This window comes from Ovis aries, chromosome 8 (genome assembly GCF_016772045.2).
Source record: "Ovis aries strain OAR_USU_Benz2616 breed Rambouillet chromosome 8, ARS-UI_Ramb_v3.0, whole genome shotgun sequence".
Lineage (NCBI taxonomy): Eukaryota > Metazoa > Chordata > Mammalia > Artiodactyla > Bovidae > Ovis > Ovis aries.
Genome location: NC_056061.1, coordinates 15,531,398 through 15,554,525, shown reverse-complemented (window position 1 = coordinate 15,554,525; position 23,128 = coordinate 15,531,398). Strand labels below are relative to the sequence as shown.

Sequence of the window (23,128 nt, the reverse complement as noted above, 5' to 3'; positions counted from 1 at the left end):
AATTGGCATGAAAACTGACCTTTTCCAGTCCTGTGGCCACTGCTGAGTTTTCCAAATTTGCTGGCATATTGAGTGCAGCACTTTCACAGCATCCTCGTTCAGGATTTGAGATAGCTCAAGTGGAGTTCCATCACCTCCACTAGCTTTGTTCATAGTGATGCTTTCTAAGGCCCACTTGACTTCACATTCCAGGATGTCTGGCTCTAGGTGAGTGATCACACCATCGTGATCATCTGGGTAGTGAAGATCTTTTTTGTTCAGTTCTTCTGTGTATTCTTGCCACCTCTTCTTAATATCTTCTGCTTCTGTTAGGTCCAGACCATTTCTGTCCTTTATCGAGCCCATATTTGCATGAAATGTTCCCTTGGTGTCTCTAATTTTCTTGAAGAGATCTCTAGTCTTTCCCATTCTGTTCTTTTCCTCGATTTCTTTGCATTGATCACCGAGGAAGGCTTTCTTATCTCTCCTTGCTATTCTTTGGAATTCTGCATTCAGATGCTTATATCTTTCCATTTCTCCTTTGCTTTTCGCTTCTCTTCTTCTAACAGCTATTTGGCCTCCTCAGACAGCCATTTTGCTGTTTGCATTTCTTTTCTGTGGGAATGGTCTTGATCCCTGTCTCCCAGACAGTGTCACGAACCTCATTCCATAGTTCATCAGGCATTCTATCTATCAGATCTAGGCCCTTAAATCTATTTCTCACTTCCACTGTATAATCATAAAGGATTTGATTTAGGTCATACCTGAATGGTCTAGTGGTTTTCCCTACTTTCTTCAATTTAAGTCTGAGTTTGGCAATAAGGAGTTCATGATCCGAGCCACAGTCAGCTCCCAGTCTTGATTTTGCTGACTGTATAGAGCTTCTTCATCTTTGGCTGCAAAGAATATGATCAATCTGATTTCGGTGTTGACCATCTGGTGATGTCCATGTGTAGAGTCATGGCATCTGGTCCCATCACTTCATGGGAAATAGATGGGAAACAGTGGAAACAGTGTCAGACTCTATTTTTTGGGGCTCCAAAATCACTGCAGATGGTGACTGCAGCCATGAAATTAAAAGACGCTTACTTCTTGGAAGAAAAGTTAGGACCAACCTAGATAGCATATTCAAAAGCAGAGATATTACTTTGCCAATAAAGGTCTGTCTAGTCAAGGCTATGGTTTTTCCAGTAGTCATGTATGGATGTGAGAGTTGGACTGTGAAGAAAGCTGAGCACCGAAGAATTGCTGCTTTTGAACTGTGGTGTTGGAGAAGACTCTTGAGAGTCCCTTGGACTGCAAGGAGATCCAACCAGTCCATTCTAAAGGAGATTAGTCCCGGGTGTTCATTGGAAGGACTGATGCTAAAGCTGAAACTCCACTACTTTGGCCACCTCATGTGAAGAGTTGACTCATTGGGAAAACTCTGATGCTGGGAGGGATTGGCGACAGGAGGAGAAGGGGACGACAGAGGATGAGATGGCTAGATGGCATCACCAACTCAATGGCCATGAGTTTGAGTAAACTCCGGGAGTTGGTGATGGACAGGGAGGCCTGGCATGCTGGGGTTCATGAGGTTGCAAAGAAATGGACACAACTGGGCAACTGAACTGATACAGGTCTGCCACCCCTCTTCTTTCTCTTTGTCAGCACCATCACCTTGAGAGCAATAACAGAAAGCCTGTTTTTTAATCTGAAGGTTCTAATAGTCATCTAATACAACAATGTATTCTTATCTTCAAGACCACCCATCCATAGACTCTAGGACAATGGCTCACACCCAGTGGAGCTCAGTAGATATTTATTGCATTGAGTTAATCTGAACTCAGGACCCCATTCGACACTTTATAAACCCAAAGTTTATAAAGTGACAGGCTCAGTAACACATGCTGTGGTTGAAAATACAAAACATTCATTTTTCTCAAACTCTTAGACAGTCATCTTAACCGCAAAGACTTCTGTTCTATCATGATGAGTCTAGTATACAGATGTATCAAACTGAGGGAACCATCAAATGCATCTCCAGAAACATGTTTTATTATGAAATGTAAGTCAAGGGGTGCCTGTTTTCCTTCTTTTGAAAACGGGTCCCCCCACCCCGGCTCATTACCACCCTCTTCAATAGGAATTTAGCACCCAGAGTGGTTGAAATACTATTCATATAAGTTCCTCCGGAGGCTTAATCATCGGCCCAATGCTGTGGAACCACTCTGGTCTTTTCTAAATTCAACATCTGTCAACAACAAATGCGGCAAGTACAGAATGTTTCCCTACTTCTTCCACATCAAAATTACCTCCTACAGGAACTAGAAAATGTTGTGTCGCTGAATTGCCATCTACAACAGCCACTCGCCGCCGGGCAGCTCAAGGGTCTCGCACACAAAGGATGAGAGAGGGTCGTGGGGAGGCTGCGGGGCGTCGCTACCCCGCCTGGCCCCGCGACGCCCGTCCTGAGTAGACGGCCCCGGAGTGGGGGGACCAGGAGCGGGCTAAACTTGGGGCTCGGGATATCTGAACGCCACGGAAACTGCGGTCCTGTCGGAACGAGTCAGCGCGAATGGAGCGGAGTGCGTGCGCGAGCTGAGTGAGTGCTTACGTCGCAGCGAGATCTGTGCTGGGATAATTAGAGAGGAGTTGGGCTGAGCCGAGTCCTCTTTTAGCAGCGGCAGCCGGAGCCGCCGCAGCAGCAGCGGCCGCGGCGGCAGCCCGGAGGGGCGCGTCCGACTTCGGCCGCCCGGGCGCGCACAGGGTGAGGGCCCGGCGCCCGCAGCAGCCGCGCCCTCGGCCCCCGCGGCTCCGAGCGCACAAAGGCGGCGGCTGCCCGCGTGGCCTCCTCCATCCAGGCGTTCGAGTCTCGCTCCCTTCCTTCTCTTCTCTGGCAGGGAGAATGGCAGGGCCAGGCGGGGACCTGGGACAGCGGTGGCCCTAGCTCTGGTCTCCCCCCAGCAACCGCCCCCCGCCCCCGCCACCAACTCCCACCCCTCCCGCGGGGAGAGGAAGCGGCTGCTCGAGGACGATGTGGCCGGGGCTGCTCCCTAGTGCGTCTTCTGCCCGGGTCCCCGCGGCCGTCCCTCTTCTCTGCTCGCTCCATCCCACCGAGAGGAGTTGATAACTGCGATCGCCGCCGCCGCCGCCTCCGAAGCCGCGGCTGATGGATGCCAGGGAGTGCCGCATTGCTTAGCGTCCCCGCCTCCGGGTTTGCTGGTAGGAGCCGGCTGCTCTTTCTTCTCTCTTGCTTTGGGGCATTGTAGAAAAGGTAGAGATTTTTTAAATCTTATCTTCCATTCCTCTTTCCTACCCTCTCCTCCCCCCAGCCTCGCTTTTGAAATGTACCTTCCCGGAGAGATATCCCTCCCCCCCCCGCACCCCCTCCTCCGCAGCAAGTCCTTTGAAATAAAGGGCTGGAGGCAGGCAGAAGTTGGTGGGGGTGGGGTTGGGGGGTGGCCCACGCGGGTGCCAACGCCACCAAAAACCCTTCTGGTGTCTTAAGAGATCACGGTGTATCCAGGAGGGGAGGAGGGAAGGTGCGCTCTCTGCAGTCGCCACCTAATTGGATCCTAATCGTTTTCAACGGAATCCCACAAATATCTTAGAAATAGCATCTCTGAATAAGTAGGAGAAATAAGCTTCGTTCCCCTCTCTTTCTCTTTTTTTTCCTTCTGGCAAAGACGCTCTCTCTCCCCCGCCTCGAGCTCAGCGCGCTGAAGAGCCACCTTATTATTAATCAGAATTTCCATCGTTATCCCTGGCAGGAGCATCGTTCAGTAGGGACCACAGAAGCATCACAGTGCTGGGGCTGAGATGTGCGTGGGGGTTGTTTTTGTACCATCTCGGAAGAGAAGAGGACGGTACCAAGATCAGCACCCCCTGTGCTGGGTGCAATTAGGGGTGTTTTGTTAGGAGAGAGAGAGGACAAGAAGAGGGGTCCTGGGCCGCATCTCTTTGGAGGAAAAGGAAGAGGGAACCGGGGCAGGACGTTGTTTTTAAGGTGGGGTGGGGAAAGAAGTTCCTATCTTTCCGAGAAAAGGTGCAGGAAAGCAGGAGCAACAGGGTACTTGATTGGACACCAAGACAAATCATTTCCTGTAAAGAAGAGGAAGCAGGCAGCAGGGAGGCCTGGAGGCTGGAGTGTGGTGGTGGCCAGGGCCAGCTTGGTGGTGGGACAGTCAGCGAGAGAGGGGCAAGGCTCAGGAACACGCAGGACAATGACTCATTTACAAGCGGGTCTCTCTCCTGAGACCCTGGAGAAAGCCCGCCTGGAGCTCAACGAGAATCCGGACACGCTGCACCAGGACATCCAGGAGGTGAGGGACATGGTCATCACTAGGCCGGACATTGGCTTTCTCCGCACAGATGATGCCTTCATCTTACGCTTCTTGCGGGCTAGGAAGTTTCATCACTTTGAGGCCTTCCGCCTCCTGGCCCAATACTTTGAGTACCGGCAGCAGAACCTGGACATGTTCAAAAGCTTCAAGGCCACTGACCCTGGGATCAAGCAGGCACTGAAGGATGGTTTCCCCGGGGGCCTGGCCAATCTGGACCACTATGGCAGGAAGATTCTCGTCCTTTTTGCTGCCAACTGGGATCAGAGCAGGTAAGTCCTAAATGCAGTCTTGTGCTGGGTCTTCTTTTACTCTCCCATTTTCCAGAATGTATCTTGAGCAGCATCATCATTTTACTGCTTTGATGGTACTGTTTATTTGGCTCTTGAGAAAAAGAGAGACTTGAACTAAGACAAGAGTTTTTGGTGGTCGCCTTGAGGGGTGGCGGGGGCTTTTATTTTTACAGTTGAAACTCTTACTTCACTAGCACCCTTTTTCTACTGGAGATTTAAGTATATCCTGAACCATATTATTGTGCTGTGTAATCTAAATCATTTGGCTTCTAAATAAAGCTGCTACATTTTTCAGCTCCTGAATAAGTTTACTGTTCTGTGGAGAAATGAGTTTGAGAATACAGACAACTTTCCCTCTTTCCTCCCTAAAGAAATTCTTTTTTTTTTTTTTCCTAAAGAAATTCTTAAGCTAGATTCATCATCACCACCCTCCTTCCCCTCCATGACCTCCTCCTCCTTTGCATATCTCTCTCTCTCTAGCACTGCAATTTTATTTATTATTTTTTTTGAAAGAAGAACCTGGCATTCAACCAGTATCGAGTAGCTTTATTGCTTGGGAACTTCTCTGCTTGGTGATGTGTAGATGAAGGAATAATACGATGTGTGTCACTTCAATAAAAACGAAGAGTTGTCCCCTCTGTTGCTGAGCGTGCTGCCGACACTGAATATGAAGGCTGACTGGCCTGCTTGTTGTACACCTGTCACTAATCTAAAAGAATGTGTTTCCTGTCTGATGTGATTTTTCATCTTTTGGAAGGAAGTGAAAAATGTTCATATCTGTCAGTTGGTAGACTTTTTGAGCTCTCTGTCTTTTTAATAGAGGAGAACTAATATTCTTATTTCATCTACATGACAATAGACAATAACAGACAATGACTTCTACTTCCTCAGTCGGGGGAATTATTTTCTTAGACTGAAAGATATAAGAAATTATAAAAGACTCTTGTGGAAGGTAGTTTCAATTAAGTTTGAAGTTAAGTAAATTTCATGAAACTTAAAAATGTTGCCAGAATTATGAATCATAGGAAGCCTGTTGTTAAAACGTCAGTGTATTTTTAGATCTGTGAACCGTGATTTTTGATGCATCTGGTTAGTTTAAACCATCTCTGGAGCAATTTTATAAGACTTTATAGTTACTGAGATCTTATAGATCTCCTATGGCTTCTCAGAGTCTTGGGATTTTAGAATGCAAATTAATATTTTTAACAGGTGTTTAACTCTTCGATTGGTCTCCTATTCGCTTTAATTTTAGGTTGAGAACTACTCTAATTCCTTTTTAGGTAAATAAAAAGAGAAATTACTACCTGAAGAATCATAAAGCTAAGACATTCATTGAAGGAGTTTGCCATTGAGGCGAAATGAAGTTCTCTTTCTGTTTGTTACTTTGGCTATTTATAGAGATTTTATTCTACTTTTTATCAGGTAGCAAAGTTGAAAGTCTCATGAAATGCCATTCTTTGACCACAATTCCTCTTTAAAAAGTTTTTATTTCATCTAAGAAGTACATTGCAGATTTATGCAAACCAATTATTGTGTAGATCAAAGTTGAAAAAATTTATTCAAGAAAGAATCTAGTATTTCATATGTCAGTTAGGCAGGAACTTAGTTTATTGAGCTACTGTGGAGTGGGAGCTGAGGAATGGTATGTTTAAATATGTGTCAGAGTCTGTTAAAGATATCCTTAGGGAGGCAGATAGCCCTTAGAGACATAAATATACATCAGACCTATTTTCCTTTATTTTTGTAAGTGATCTAATATTCATGTTGATTTATAAACCTAATTAAGTTGAAAATCACTTGTAGTTCTCACCTATATGAGAAGGTGATTATTCTGGATTTACTAAAGAAACTATGTTTTAGTTGTCTATCTTATGCTTTCATATAAAGTATAAGTTGCTAGTAATCAAAGTATGTCTCCCTAGAAATCTATAATGGGAGGGGACTTATTAATTGATAAGTAGAATTATTTCTTTAAATCAACATATGTGACATTAATGTATATGGGACATTAAAATGAAATGCTATGTCCTGTAAAAATACCTTACAGGATCTATAGACTAATAATTGTGAATTCTATTTCTAAGGTTTAAATGAATAGGTATGATCAAGTAATAGTACTTCAAGGTCAAAAGGTACACACATATTTAGAGCTCGTCTAAAATTCAGTTGAGTGTCCTCCTCCTATATTCTTTAAGAAAAGTTCCCCTTCCTTCTCCTTGTCTCCTGCCACCCCCATCCCAGATCTAAGTATACATATGGAGCTAGTGGTAAAGAACCTACCTGCCAATACGGAAGACATAAGAGACATGGGATCGATCCCTGGGTCAGGAAGATCCCCTGGAGGAAGGCATGGCAATCCACTCCAGTATTGTTGCCTGGAGAATCCCATGGACAGAGGAGCTTGGAGGGCTACATACAAAGGGTCACAGAGAGTTGGACATGACTGACTTAGCAGCAGCAGCAGTGGATAAACAGGTCCATCTTCATGGTATCTTCTGTGAAGCTTTATCATGGGGACATGTGCGTAAGGACTGTCTCTGCCCTGCTCTGAAACCAGCAGGACAGCTGCCTTTCTAACAGTACCAGGGTGTCACCAGCCCTTTTCCTGCCTTCTGCCTGAATCCTCTTCCTTCCTCCACTATATATCTTCAGGGCTTATCTGACCTGACTCCTACAGAAGTTTCTGCCACCTTCCCTAGATGTTACCTTCTGATTGTTCTGTTAGCTGGATATGCCATGTGCCGGATTCTCTTCCTCCCCATCCCTCCCCTGTTCTGTGAGTCAGGTGTTCTCCCCTTCCTGCTCTGATCCCTCCAGCCCAAACAACCTGGGTCCCTGGAGAAGACTGCATATCTCAACATAATTCTAGCTGTCTTCCTTGAGTTGTTCAGTGAGTTGTCTGGCTTTCAATAACTTAAAAAAATTTTTTTTAGAAGAAACAAAATAGCATTGTTTTAAAGAAAGAATAGGTGGGAATTGATCAGGGTTACATTGGGAAATTCTAGAAATGAGGTAGAAGAAAATGCACCCTCCCCTTCTCAAAGGGGATAAGCAAAATATTCTCTGTGAATTTTGAAAAACTTTGTAAAGACCCATGAGATAATTGATCTGTATAACAAAAAGCAAAAGCAAAACTAAGCTTTATATTATAACAGCACCTAAGCTAGAGTTAATGTTCAGTAAATGTTTGTTGAGTTGAATTGAATTATGTATTTTTTTTTAAAAGGTTTCTAAGTAGGAAGTTATCAGATATATACTTTCTCCTATATTAAATTTTTAGGACAGTTTTCTGTGCTTCTCAGGAGACTGGAGACAGTAAATACATGTGAGATGGTGACTATAAATAAAATAGTGTTTCTTCCTGCTGCAATATAGTGCAGGTCAGTTTCAGGTTATTGCAAATAACTGGACCATTTCCAAAGCCTTTACAAGAAATATGGAATCGTCGGTAAGACGAAGGTATAATATTTACAGTGTGCCCACCTAATAAAAATAAAAAGATAATCGAAATGCTGAAATGTCAAAATGACTTTCAGTGTGGACTGTGGTTCTTTTTAAAAAAACATAGAACGGGTTCAGATGATTTATTACATTTATTGAGCAGGCTCTCCTTGGAAAAGATTCACCTAATCTTATCTTCTTTCTTTCAAATTGTCCAACAGAATTTCTGAAAGCAAAAGTAGATTCCACCAAATTAAAAGCGGTTGAATTGGTACCCTGCAGCACGACAATGCAGTAGTGCTCTGTGCCTGACATGGTGTCTTGCTTTCCTGGGTGACGGCACCTTGCTTCACGACTCAGCAGTACCTTCACATTTCCCACCTGATTTCATCAACAGAATGTGATGATAATGTACCAGGAATCTAGAGCAGATTACACTACCTTAAGAAAGGAAGTTTGGAATGAAAATAGGTGGTGCTCTAGACCCTAGAGCATGAGAGCAGGTATCTGAGAGGTTGAAATTCACCGGCATGTAATGATTGGGAATGTCCATGAGTAAATTGTGTCAACCAAAACATAATGATAGCATATATTCTGATAATTGGCCTGTAATTTGTCAGTTAGCCTGCAAGTGGCATGTCACATTTGTTCCTGTGGTTTAGTTGCTAAATCATGTCTGACTCATTCCAACCCCATGAACTGCAGTGACCCAGGCTTCCCTGTCCTTCACTCTCTCCCTGAGTTTGCTCAAACTTGTGTCCATTGAGTTGGTGATGCCATATTTAATCCAGCAGACAACCATTGATTTGGAATCAGATTAACAACCACTAGAAAACAATTAAATACAGTGAAGTTAATGATTCTAATATAGTGGCAATTCAGAAAGCACTGACCGTCTTGCTGCATGTTTGGCTCATCATAATGGACTTTGATTATCACTTTTAGTACTGAAAGTCTGAAAGGGCTGGAAGACTGATTGATGAGACAGTGCTAAGATCCTCTAACCTGTCCTGGAATTTGCCTGAAAAATGTACTATTGTCAGTTTGTTCCCACAGTATGGTTTTTTCATACAAAAGAAAATATACAAATGGCCAGCTATTTGAAGCTTTAGTTTGAATGATGATCATATTATAATTTATTGGGCTTCCCTGGTGTCTCAGACAGTAAAGAATCTGCCTGCAATGCAGGAGACCTGGGTTCTATCCCTGCATTGGGAAGATCCCCTGGAGGAGGGCGGGACAACCCACTCTAGTATTCTTGCCTGGAGAATCCCCATGGACAGAGGAGCCTGGTGGGCTACAGTCCATGGAGTCTCAAAGAAAATTATGTGGCCAGCGTTCAAAATGAATGAAGATTATGATGATGGTAGCTTAATTTTTTTTTTAAAAAACAGCCATAGACTATACGTATTTGTTTTATTCTCAGCCACAAAGCTTTACTATTCTGTGAAAGTGCAATAAAATAAAATAACTAGAAATAGATTAAAATAGACAAGAGCAATTAACTAGATAATTACAGAGAAACACATACTTGGTAATTTGCAAAAAGCAAGCCAAAAAAGAGGTTTAATTTTTTGGACTGATTTTTCAAGTCTTCGTGGCTCTGTTTACTTAAGTACTTAAATATTTCTCAACTTTTTGTTTCATGGTAGGGTCAGGATTCCTTAACTTCAAAATCCTAGAGGCACTGCTGTGCTGTATTACAGCTGATTTTAAGATTGTGCTCAGTAACTCAGCTGTGCCTGACTCTTCTGTAAACCTGTGGGCTGTGGCCCACCAGGCTCCTCTGTTCATTGGATACTCCAGGCAGGAATACTGAAGTGATTTTCCATTTCCTGTTCCGGGGCATCTTCTCAACCGAGGGATTTGAACCCACATCTCCTGCATCTCCTGTACTGGCAAGTGGATTTTTTACCAGTGAGCCACCTGGGGAGCCTGATTTTAACGAGGTTTCTGTCTCAGCAGAGCTTCTGTATTGCTTCCTTATAGGGATGCTCTTTAAACAAATATTCTGGGAACTGCAGAATATTTCAAAATATGCCCTTGGTTCATACCATGAAAAATGAAAGAGAAAAAATATTGTTCTGAGAAATGTTATGAAATACTGGAACAAATCTCTGAACAAAATAGGACAGTCTCTAAAAACTAGGACAATTATGCAGTAATTAGAGAAATAATCCTGAAATAACAGCAATGACCAGGAGTGCCAAACTTCACTAGGACCTTGATTGGGTCTGGCCCAAACCAGGCCATTTTCATGTTTAAAATATGCAACTTTAAACAAAGTTGAAAAGAAGCAATGGATTTGGTGTTGCTATAGTGCTCTGAATGGATGCTTCAAAAGAAATCTTTAAAGATATTTTAAAACATGAGCCAACAGTTAGTAAATTCACAAATTATTGTTAGTAAATTACTTTATTTCCTCCATTCTGAGAGGAAGATTGAGCTCTTTTACACCACTGAAGGGAGGTATATATGTGTATGTATATATATATATTATATATATATATGTTAACATAGTTAATATAGTCATTAACGTAGTCAGTGGCACTCTTGCTGTGAGGGAAAAGGTGTCCTTGTATGTTGGTTGGATCTTTACAACAAGTAAACTGAGTGAATAGTACTTAATTCAAATCAGTGTTTTACAAAGTACACTTTTCCCCAGCATTCGCTGCATACTTAGAATTTTAATAGGTGCTAGGGGCAAAAAAAGGACACATAACACATTTGTTGTACCATCAAGGAACTTATAGCCTCTCTGGGAAGAAAAGCATGAAAAGCTAAATGACTATCAGAGAGACAGTGAGTGTTCAATGAGGCTACTGGTCGCTAGTGCGGAAAAGTCCAGGCAGAGGCGATAGCAGCCTGCTCTGTGTTGTGTGGAAAGAATACCACTTGTTTGGGCAATGTAATTCAACCTTTTGTTTTTTCATTTTAATTAATTCATTCATTTAAAAACACTTTTATACAGTATGCTATATTATAGCATATATCATATTTTATATATATTATATACAATATTTTATATATACATATATACAAAGACACATATATATATATTGGGCAGAGGTGGTAGCAGCCTGCTCTGTGTTGTGTGGAAAGAATACCACTTGTTTGGGCAATGTAATTCAACCTTTTGTTTTTTCATTTTAATTAATTCATTCATTTAAAAACACTTTTATACAGTATGCTATATTATAGCATATATCATGTTTTATATATATTATATACAATATTTTATATATACACAGACACACATATATATATGCATGTCATATATTTAATATACACATATATATTTTATATGTGTCAGGCACTATGCTAAGTACTTTATAAACATTCATTTATTAAATCTTCTTCACAATCGTATGAGATAGGTCCTGTTAATATCCACATTTTGCAGATAAGGAAACCGAGGCACAGAGCAGCTAAGTATTTCACCCAGAACTGTACAATGAGTAAGTGAACTGGTCAAACTTGTTTTGTGTGTACAGATAGTGAACCAACATAAATCTGGGAAAAAAAACCAAATATATCCAAAAAAGCAAGCCCTGATAATTAAAAAAATCCATCTATGGTTTAGAAAATCGTGGTTAAACATCAGAATGTAGACAATTAGGCACAGAAAGTTAAGTTGGTAGAATAAATATTCTTAAGACAAAAACTGTACTAAGCAGCTAAGTAAGCAGAGTATTCTGCCCTGGGGAAGAGTTGCCTTTCCAATGTTTGCACACGACTTCATTCTGTTTTATTTCATTTTGGTGGCACTAGGTGCACAGTTTTAAACTTTTTTTTTTTCCCCCAAAGAAAGACATTTTTCCTCTAGGTGTTTCATTTCCAGTTATTTTCTTGTTCTCACTCACCTATGTTTCCATAGCAGTAAAATTCTGGAAAATACTCAGCAAGGCTGAGACAGCTTCATATGCCTAGTGATGGTGTGATGATTTTGGATTTCATATTGCCTCCAAAGTTTGTAGAGACTTAGCGTCTTTCCATTCTGACTCAAGATGTCTTGATGTTTTCCTTCTGCCAAAGCCCCTTGCTGGGACCAGACTGGAGCTGGCCTGATACCTGGCCTGGTGCCATGTTGGTATCGACTTTCTGATCCTTCTTCTGATGTACATTATGCCACTGACACATAAAAACACAGAACAGCTATTCATCAAACTCTGTTCTAGGTGCTGGCACCGTAACGAGTAGAGAGCTCTGTGGTGTCAGAAAGACCTAGCTTCTCATCTAGGCTTCCAGTTTTACTCTTACAGTGATTTCAGAAAAACTCTAAATTCTCTGAGACCTCCTCTGTGTCTTTATCTTCAAAATAATAGGAACTAAGCCATGCACAGAGACTTTGGGCTTATTTTGAGATTAAGATAATGCTTTTAAAATTGCTTTGGAAATCTTAAATGGTTACACAGATAGAGATATTATTATTACCACTCAGTGATATAAAGCACCTTGATGGATTCATCATCTTTAGCACCAATGATACCCCAAGGCATTAATGAAGGTAATTCTGCTCCTTTGTCTCTCCCTCTAGCACCTTTCTAACACAAGTGCTTTAGACATTAGGAAATGTGGCTTAATGAAAGCTGAGGGTTGGGGGCAGCCTTAATGAAGAATTTAATAATGGCTGATTGATTTAATGACCAAGGCAAGCTGCTTGCTGTTGTGCTGCTCAATGTGATGCCAAGATGCCAATTTTTCATTGTCAGGCTGAAGAAAGGGCTGGAGAGTAGGAAGGAAATGACATGTTTGTGATTTGTGTTGCTCTTTGCACTGATGGTCAGCTCTAGTAGGGGATGAGACCTTGTGAACCCCAGGAGAGAAGCACAGGCCAGGCAACTCCCCAAAACCTTGCAAGGTCAGAGGCAGGAGAAGAGGCTTCCCTGCTCTTGATCACTCAGATAGTAAAAAAAAAAAAAAAAAAAAAAAGGACTATATATATATATTTTTTTACATATTGTAGCAGCTTTGATTTAAGAGCAATGGTTTACATAGTCCCAAGTTGTAAATTCCTTACTGGTGTCATTATTTCATCATCTCCAAGTCGATTTCGGATGCAGACTTTACCCGATGCTGCTTTGGGAAGGAGCAGTTAGGAGTCAAGAGCTCGATTAACATGTTGGTTTATTGTTTATGGCTTTCAATGTAGAAGGGAAGAATAGCAATGGTGGATCTACTATAATTGGGGTGTAAACCTCAAACATGAGCTTTAGAAATGCTTACTGTAGTAACATCTAATTTGTGAAGTACAGCAGTTAGAAAATAGTTTTAACAAGGATAATGAAAGTCAGGTTCCTAAAGACAGAAAATTCATAAAATACTCCATTTCTTCAGAAGATATTTTATGGACTTTGGCATGTAATAATGTTCTGCTTAGGAATAACCTGCTGAGCTGCTAATGGTAGTAATGTGACATGTTTGACAACAGAGGATTGGAACATCAAGAATGGTTTTGACCTGCCCTTTAAATGCCGTTATTAATAGCTAGAATGTTTTTATATTTCTTCTATTAAATGTGTAGTATATAATGTATACTTCTAATAAAAGAAATAGAAAAACACCTCAAGCTAACTGCATTCAAAGGGCAGGTCAGAAAAGGATCCACCCGCCAATGCACTAGATACAGGAGATGAGGGTTTGATCCCTGAGCTGGGAAGATCCCTGGAGGAGGAAATGGCAACCCACTCCAATACACTTGCCTGAAAAATCCCGTGAACAGAGGAGCCTGGTGGGCTAAGGTCCATGGGGTCGCAAAGAGTTGGACATGACTGTGTGACTGAGTGCACGCGCACACACAAACACACACACTAATATAATTTATATAAAGGTCATTTAATTCTCTTTTTGGAAGAAGATATTAAATTAAAAAAAAAAAACATTGGTTAGATTTACTCTATTGATGATCCTGGGATTTACCTTATTTTATTTCCTTTGGAATAATGATACACATGTAAGTTTTTCTCTTGATTTGACACAGTTTTGGAAAACCATACTTAAAATGTGTTATTTAAAATAAATTACCGCTTATTTTCAGCCCTTACTGGTGTCATGGTTTATTCTTATTATTATACAGTGCATCATTCTTTCAAAGCTGATTTCAAATTCAAGTTTTACTTAATTCTATTTGGTACTCTTACAGGAAAATCTAAGAATAATCATAATGGGAGGAAGTTCTAAGTTGGATTGTTCTAATTTTTAATTTTTTCAACTGTTATGAATTTCAAAAATTAAAGTGAGTATTTTTTTAGAGGGGGAGCTAAATTTTAACCAAGCTTCCCTGGTGGCTCAGATGGTAAAGAATCTGCTTGCATTACAGGAGACCCAGGTTTAATCCCTGGGTTGGAAGGATCTCCTGGAGAAGGGAATGGCAACCCACTCCAGTATTCTTGCCTGGAGAATTTCAGGGACAGAGGAACCTGGTGGGCTGTATAGTCTGTGAGGTTGCATAGAGTCAGATATGACTGAGTAACTTACACTTTTCACTTTAAATTCTAACCAGAAATACAGTCTTCCTGCTCCAAACTTTTCAGTCTGTGTAAGTTCATAGGGTTCTGGTCACAGTACTGTGTTAGGCCATTATATTTAAAAAGGAGATGAGCCAGCCATGAAGTGACTGATAAAGGTGTTCAGTCATTCTTATGTTACAGTTTTAAAGACAAATAAGTGACAGAGCTCTACAGAAAGTTGTATCTTATAGACTTACATAGTATTTGGGCGATGCCGTATCCTTGCTGCTTCTAAGGCGCTCCAGTCGTGTCCAACTCTGTGCAACCCCATAGACGGAAGCTCCCGAGGCTCCCCCGTCCCTGGGATTCCCCAGGCAAGAACACTGGAGCGGGTTGCCATTTCCTTCTCCAATGCATGAAATACATAGCCTGTATACTTTCCAGAGATTTAAAAATAGTCTCTTGCTCTTTGCCTATAACAGCAGCAGTAAGCTATCTAAAGATTATCTTTACTTTTTAAGTTAAATTTAGAAACAAATATTCTTTAGTTCTGATTACACCCTGCCTAGTGCACTCTGAGTGTGCTCACCAGTACAGTGAAAAGTGTGCCGTGTGTGCATTCCAACAAACCCTTCTTGAACACACTGTATACCTGGCATTGCCCACATGCTCCCACCTGAATCATATCTTTGACTTCCCTTCCCATTCCCCCTCCTCTCACCTGGCCACTGCCAGTGAGATGCTGTGAGATAGTCATAGACGCTCTCATTTAAGGAACTCAGCCTCAGAGTGATAAATCATTGACTTGTCTAGGGCCACACAGCTAATGAGGAACAATGAAAAGAGTCCATTTTAAAGTCTTCCGACACCAGGCCCTTTGCTTGATTAATGCTGGGACCCTCAAGAGATTCTATTCCAAACTGCTGATATTGCAGATGAGGAAACGAGGCCCAGAAAAAGTGAGAAATTGCCTGAGGTTTCACTGTTAATTTTTCCTTCCTTTCTGAACTACTACGCTTTCTCCCTTCTCCTCCAAATGTTTTTAGAAGTAAAAATAGAACTACTCCCTCACATGTGCTCATTGTCTCAGACGTCTTCCTGGTGAGCCCATCACTTCCACTAAATCCCAGTGATTTCAACCCCTAATCCACCACCCTCCCCATCCCACCTCTCCCCTGATATCAGGATCTCTTTCTCTAGCTTTTCCTGGACACCTCCACCTGAATGAGCAAAAAAGTAAACTTGGAAGAGGTGCTAAAAAAGGAAAATTGTTAACATCTTCCATAAATGCACTAATTTCTCTTGAAATGCGAGGATTCCCTCTTAGAACAATTACCTCTTTTGCCTCTCAGCTCTGATTGCATTACCTCTACTTCTGTGAACATGGGATTGATATGCTTTTGGTTCTGGAATTTTCAATTTTGAGCTCTCTCCTGAGTTTGAAATCTACTTTCTCAGATATTTACTTGATATATCTTCCTGGGTATACTACCCATTTTTCAAGTACAATCTATTCTATTCCAAATTTTACATTTCCAGCCATCCTTAATTGCATCCTTTTTTTGCATTATTGATTTTGATGAAAGATTTTACCATTTGATAAATGGTAAAATCTAAAGTATCATTTACTTTAGATAGCTTACTGGTACTGTCAAAAGCAAGGATCTGAAGCTAGAATCTGTGTGTCATCTTTTACTTTTCTCACAATCTTAGTCCCCACATCTAATTAAGTATTAAATTTTAACAAGTTTACTTCAAACATACTTCTTAAATTTGGCTTCTTTTCTTCTTACTTCCACTGCCTTTGTTGAGACAATGCCTTAGTGTACAATTAGTGTCTTTGCACTCGAGCTCCGTTTTACAAGAAAGGAAGAGCATTTATTGGATTTTTACAGTGTGTCAGGGACTGTGCTAAGCTGCAAGGTAGAAAAAGATAAAGACTCAACTCCTGAATGTGGGTGGCCTATGTAATAACAGGCAGATACATTTTCCCTTTTATTTTCATTGATTTTACTGATTTTCCTTTCTTTCTGTCCATCCCACCTTTCCTTTTTTCTTTTCTTTTATCTTTATGATATACATTCAGTCCAAGTCATTAAAATCGGTTGACACTTTCAACCACAACTGTTTACATATGGTGCTGTTTATTGATGAAACTCCTTCAAATCTCAGTCTCAAATTTTTCACATGTGAAGATATGAAATGTCAGTACTTTTAAAAGCATTCCTGAACTATTTAAAAGGACCATGCCTAATTTTTACAGAATAGAACATTTGCTAAAAATGAGATTTTGTAAGGTTATAAGGAGGCCTGCAAGGAAAAGGAATGATTATAAAATATGTATAGAATTTTCAAAAGCATTGGAATTTGTTTTGCTAAAATGCATGTTAAGTTCTAATATGTCCCCTGAGTATAGTGAATAAAGTAAACTTCATCTTAGAAGATGTTTAAACAAAATATTTTCCTTAAGCTTTCTGAGGTATTTTAAAGGGAATTTTTAGTATGCTAAAGACATTCCATAGTTTCTACAAATGGTGGTTGTCAGATTTAATGCAGTACTTTCTGTTGCTGATAGGTACACGCTGGTGGATATTTTGCGTGCCATCTTACTTTCTTTAGAAGCCATGATTGAAGATCCTGAGCTTCAGGTGAATGGATTTGTTTTGATCATAGACTGGAGTAACTTCACCTTCAAGCAAGCTTCTAAACTGACACCAAGCATGCTTCGCTTGGCTATCGAAGGCCTTCAGGTAATGATTTACAGATTACCATGTTTGGCTTATCTCTAGTAGAGTAACAAGATGTCTTACTTAAATAATAATAATAAAAATTTAAAAACTAGTTTTTAAGCACAAACACTGAAACACTAATAGGAAAAAGGATCATAGAAGAAAAGCTAGAAGATGTGGGCCTTTCAATGAAGGGAATTTTGTGGTACTTGGCAAAGCCTTCACTATGTCTAAACGTTAAGTGGATGAGCTGAGATTTTTATCTTGCTCATCAGAACAAAATCTGGATCTTAATTATTAGCTATTTAGGTTTTTGTTGCCCTTTCTTTGTCTGTGTATAGTTGTTAATTAGCTAAATGTTTGCTTCATTATTACATTTAACCTGGTGAATTTGGGGGATGTGGTCCAATAACTGTTGGAAAGCCAGTCAATCAATATGTATTTTCACGCCTAAGATGTGGAATCACTGTTTTGAATTACTTCTTTAGATTTAATTTGGATTTTTGTTGCTTTTTTTTTTTTTTTTTGTGGAGGGGCCATCATGTGGAATTGACATAGGAATGGTACATCTTCCAGTGAATGACGTTTACCTGGTTGCAGATTATGAAATAGAAAATCAATTATTATTTAGTGGCATGTTATAAACCTAATATTGACAATTTCTTTTTAGCTTTTAGGATGTCCTTCTTCTACTCTCTGCTGTCTGCTACTTTATATATAATATTTACGGAATAAAATTTAAAGTCTTAAAAAGATTTGCAAATTAATTCTTAAGTGATGTTATTCAGTATTTATTCTCAGTGTGTTCAATGTGCATTTTAGAATTTTGCAGCAGTTAACTTTTGGTAACTTGTACCAATGAAAATATCGTAAAATAACTAATTTTATCTTTGTCATTCATTAGGCCAAGATGTTAGTTTTCTTTAAGTCAAAAAGCTAAAATTATCTGGAGCTCTCAGTTCAGTTCAGTTCAGTTCAGTTGCTCAGTCGTGTCCAACTCTTTGCAACCCCATGGACTGCAGCACACCAGGCCTCCCTGTCCATCACCAACTCCTGGAGTTTACTCAGACTTATGTCCATCAAGTCGGTCATACCATCCAGCCATCTCAACCTCTGTCATCCCCTTTTCCTCCTGCCTTCTTCATGATAATTTCTGACTGTGTCTATGTCATAGAGTCCTAGAGTCATAGTCATAGACTCTGTCTATGTCTAAATTGATGGATGATGACGCCCTATAATAGGGTCACTTTTCCAAGCAGCAGGGCATCCTAACCAAATTGAATTCACAGTTTGGGTTTTGTCTCTGGAGTGAATAAAAAACTGATTTTTTTTATACGAATATGTTTTGCCTGATGCAGCTTCTTGACTTGGTCCTGGTGAGTCAGCCTGGCTGCTACCTTATCTTGAACAACATTTTCTTTTCAACTCCATAGAGATAGTTAATATGGGTTGGAGAGAGGGCAACACTTGGAAATGTGTATATCAGGTAGAATCAGTCCTAATTCTGCCCTATTGCCAGCAGCATGTAAAGTGTTCTTCACAGAGAAAATTAGTTACCGCCAGCATATTGCTTGACACAGAATGGTAACTTAGCCCTTGACTATTGTGATTCCAGTTTCGCTGGCAAGAAGCATAGGCTAGGCCTTCAGCACATGAAGAACTGGATAACTTATATTATTTCTGAAAGATTGAAAAAAACCACCTTAAGGATAGGCCTAGAATCTTGCTATTTACTAATTTACACACTTTATGGAGTCATTTAATAGTAATAAGTCATCACTGGAGAAAAAAACATGCTTGGGAGCTTGTACATATTTGGGAGCTTCCCATGACTCACGGCCCCAGTTAGGACTTTTTAAGTGCTGAGAGTCAGCACAGCAAGAGCTACAGTCAGAGTCAACGTCTGTGCTTGTGTTAGAGAGGCAAATGGTCCCCTCTCCCTGCAGGGACCTCTACTGAACTTCCTTGTCTCTATCCGCCATCACTCCCAATTCCCTTTCCTTGCTACTGGGACCTTGATTGCTCCTGGTTGCTGATTGGGAAGCCACTTAAAAGAAGTGAATTCCTCCTGGGAATACATTTGACATGTTACTACTTTTAAACTCAGTTTTTCCTTGGTTCAAATTAATTTCTTTTTAATTTAATCTTTTTTTTTTTTGGCTGCGCCAGGTCTTCATTGCTGCATGCGGGCTTTCACTACTTGTGGTGAGCCGGGGGCTATTCTTCATTGTGGTGCGCGGGCTTCTCATTGTGGTAGCTTCTCCTCAGATTGATTTTAAATGCTCCATATCTATATCTGTGTCTGTGTCTAGACTGGTATCTGCAAACAATGGTGATTCTGAATAGGAATGTAAGATGCGCTAAAAATGTTCCATGTGTGCTTCATACTCAGTTTTACCTACGAAAGTAACATTTTCTGACTTTTCTAATTAAAACTGTTTTATTTTACATTTACTATGTGAGAAATACTATTGTATAATGAGACATGTTTCATGCAGAGCTTGAATAAACTTATTTTGAGATTAACATAAGATCATAAAATATTTGAAGTAAAGATACATATACGCAATTTTTGTTTGTTAAATACAGTTATCACTATCACTAAGATCATCACCAACACTACAATAAGAAACCCCTTCTGATTAACTCAATTGGAGAAATTAAGAGGTAAAAATATTTTTAATAACTCAGTGATCATTTATATCATGCTATCATCCTGCTATAATATTGTTACTTTTACTTGTTGTTTAGTTGCTAAGTCATGTCCAACTCTTTTGGGAGCCCCATGGACTGTAGCCCACCAGGCTCCTTTGTTCATGGGGTTCCAGGCGAGAATACTGGAGTGAGTTGCCATTTTCTTCTCCAGGGGATCTTCCTGACACAGGGATCAAACATCTCCCGCATTGCAGGTGGGACCACCTGGGAAGCCTACTTTATCAAGCATAAAATATATCCTAGAGAACTGAACCCGAAGTAAGAAAAGCTACCAGTAGGTCTAATGCCAGGGAGGAACCTTGTTTTAATGATATATATTATTAATGAGATGTTACTATGTTTTGAAGAGGGCTTATCTCTCATCGTTTTGAGGCGATTATGTAACCTGTCTACCCTCACCAATCCCCTTTTTTCTCAAGTATTTTGAGTGACTCAACTGGAGATAGCACCTTATACTTTGGATAAAATATATAGGCTATTGCTATAATGTCCACCCCTGTTCACAGTACAAGGCCAATAGGGAGAAAGAATGGGCTATAGAGGCAGACAGGCCTAGATTTGGATGGCAGCCCAGCCACATATCAAATATTTGAGCAAATTACTTAACTTGTTTGGATGTCAGTCTATTCATTTATACCAATTTTAAAGTATTAAATTAGAAGTGATACATCTTGCACCTAGCAGGTGATATTAATGATCAAAGTAATTGATGTGGATAAGCTCATTTTTCAAGTGGCATTTCTTTCTGGATGTGTGCTGATTTTCTCACAATTCAGTGACTACCTTGAGTGTGAAGACTTAAAGATGATTGACTTTGGGAATCTGAAAAATATCATACTTTGTCTTAAATGCTCAGGTTATAGATGCTCAGATTACATTTTTTAAAAATCGCTTCACTTTGTGGTTAAATGGCATCTAGATATTTTCATAGTAGGTGCCAAATAGTATATTTTTTCTTGGTGAAAGCCAGGCAAAAAATGAGTTTTTTTTCACCTGGTAAAAATTAATCTTTGTTTTTTTAGGCCAGAAACTCCAAGCGCAGTTGGAATGGTGGTGATGGTAGAGATAGTTTTGGCCTTAAGGGATGAGCAAGAGTTTGCTAAGTGGATAAGGGCAGAAGAACAGTTTGGACAAGGAAACTTTAGGGAGGTAATTTGAACAAATATATAGCTATTTAAAAAAGGTTTACCTCACGGCTCAGCTATAAAGAATTCTCCTGCTAATGCAGGAGACATGGGTTTGATCCTTGGGTCAGGATGATTCCTTGGACAAAGAAATGGCAACCCACTCCAGTATTCTTGCCTGGGGAATCCCATGGACAGAGGAGCCTGGTGGGGTACAAGCCATGGGGTTGCAAAAGAGTCAAACATGACTTAGCAACTAAACAACAGCAACAGCTGTTATAAAGCATTGACAGTATGTGGTAAGTCTGATCTGATGTAGCTAGAGTGAGAAATGAAACGAGTGACCAGAGATGATCTGGGACAGACAGCCTGAGACCTGGCTCTTTGGACTGGAGGAAGGCATGCTTTGTGGTTTGACCTGTGTTCTCCAGACATGGGGATGTTCGGGATAGAAAAGTGACCTGGTCATCCCTCTGTTTTGGAAAGATCTGGCGAGTAAAAGAAATGACCGGGATCAAAGGAGGAAGAGTTAGATATAGAGAACCCCCAAACTTCCCTAGAGGTACTTATACTGGTCCCTTTTTATAGGACAGATAATGAAACTTCAGGGAGTTTAAGACACTTACCTAAATTTTCTCAACAGATATCAAGGCTTGAGTGCAGGTTGTCTGGATTCCAAAGAATGAATATCTTCCATGAATCTTGTTGTTCCTGTTGTTTAAACATTAAAAAATATTGTACAATTTTCCATTTGCAGTTATTATAAAATATTACACATAGTCCTTGTTTTGTATAATGCATCCTTGAGCTTCTTTTACATCCAGTGGGTTGTGCCTCCCATTCCCTGTTGATGTCTCTGTTGTTTCCAAGACTGCGCCTACGAAAACGTGGGTCAGCTCAGGTTAGGGTAACTTCCCTCCCCATGCCAAAAACCCTCACATTTTCGTACAGGTGAAATTGCTTTATCGGGATAGTAAGGTACTAAAATAGTCACAAATGGCTGACCTTGCACTTTTTTTGAAACCAAGGGGCAGAACTATTTTCTTCTTCCCAGTGAGTGGTCTCCTTGAGTGACTACAAGCCTCCCAGTTCCCTGTGATGAAGGACAAGGGCAAGGCACTTTTCTGATAGCCAAAGAAAACTTTTATCCTCACCACCACAGATTGGTAAGCCACTCATCATATTGATCCAAGGCAATTCTGTAGGCTTTCTTTCTGCAGATTCTTCAAACATTTTTTTTTCAAATGAAAGGCATAAAGCATTTTTTTTTTTTTTTACCAACACAGTGCTCCTTGATAGATAAGAGGCAGCATCAGATATTTTTTGTGGAAATAAAGAATTCAGGCTTTTTTTTTTTTTTTTGAAAGAAACGAGAAAGAAAAAATTGTCTGCACCTTATATGAAGTTAGTTGATTAAGGTAGTCATAGTAACAAGAAGCATTTTAGAACAATCAATAGAAGATTAAGTGGATGTGACTTGTTGACTCTAAGATATCTGCCTGGGAGGCCAATTAAAACATGGCATGTTTGGAAATACCTGGAACAGCTGAAATTGAACTTATAATGAAGTGGTATGCTTTTAATATTTTTTGGTTGCTATTGCTCTGTTTTAATTTTTTTTCTTATAAAATATTATAATTCTTAAAACTCTTTGGTAATGAGAGGCTCAAACTGTCTTGTGAATCCTGAATCTCTTATTCGTGATTTTTAAAACGCATATCCTGACTCTGTTGTTTGTTGCCTTTTTGGATGCGTTTGTCTGCTATTCCCCCTTAGCTCTGTCCTGCTGAGTCTCTGTGCTTTTGCTTTCACAATTTCACAGGAATCCCCAAACTCCATCTGCTGAAAAGTACATAATGTAGTCAGGACGTGGCTTGCTGGCAAGGGGTTTGGCTGTAACAAGGAATTGAATAGCTCTTTGAATTGCTACATAAGACTCAGATGTAGGACTGTCACAAAGTGCCTAAATCAGTGCCAAATTTTGTAAGAACCCTTAATAAATAGGACTTGTGAAAGAATAGAGTATGTAATCAATTCACAGTACTTAGTGCTGGCCCTTTCTTTTGACTCAAGGGT

At 40.2% G+C, this 23,128-nt stretch overlaps 1 protein-coding gene across 2 annotated transcripts in view; it reads left to right on the top strand.

The window, feature by feature from the left end:
- The first annotated feature begins 2,667 nt into the window (after window positions 1-2,667).
- CLVS2 (clavesin 2) overlaps window positions 2,668-23,128 on the top strand; it is an 84,835-nt gene continuing 64,374 nt past the window's right edge. The window contains exons 1-3 of one of the 2 annotated variants that reach the window (XM_012182487.4): window positions 2,668-3,183; window positions 3,648-4,573; window positions 17,060-17,234. In XM_012182487.4, coding sequence (XP_012037877.1) covers window positions 4,185-4,573; window positions 17,060-17,234 — 564 coding nt within the window. In that variant the 5' untranslated portion in view covers window positions 2,668-3,183; window positions 3,648-4,184. Of the gene's footprint in view, window positions 3,236-3,647; window positions 4,574-17,059; window positions 17,235-23,128 lie in introns of both variants that reach the window. The other variant, XM_004011150.5, reaches the window with a different exon arrangement.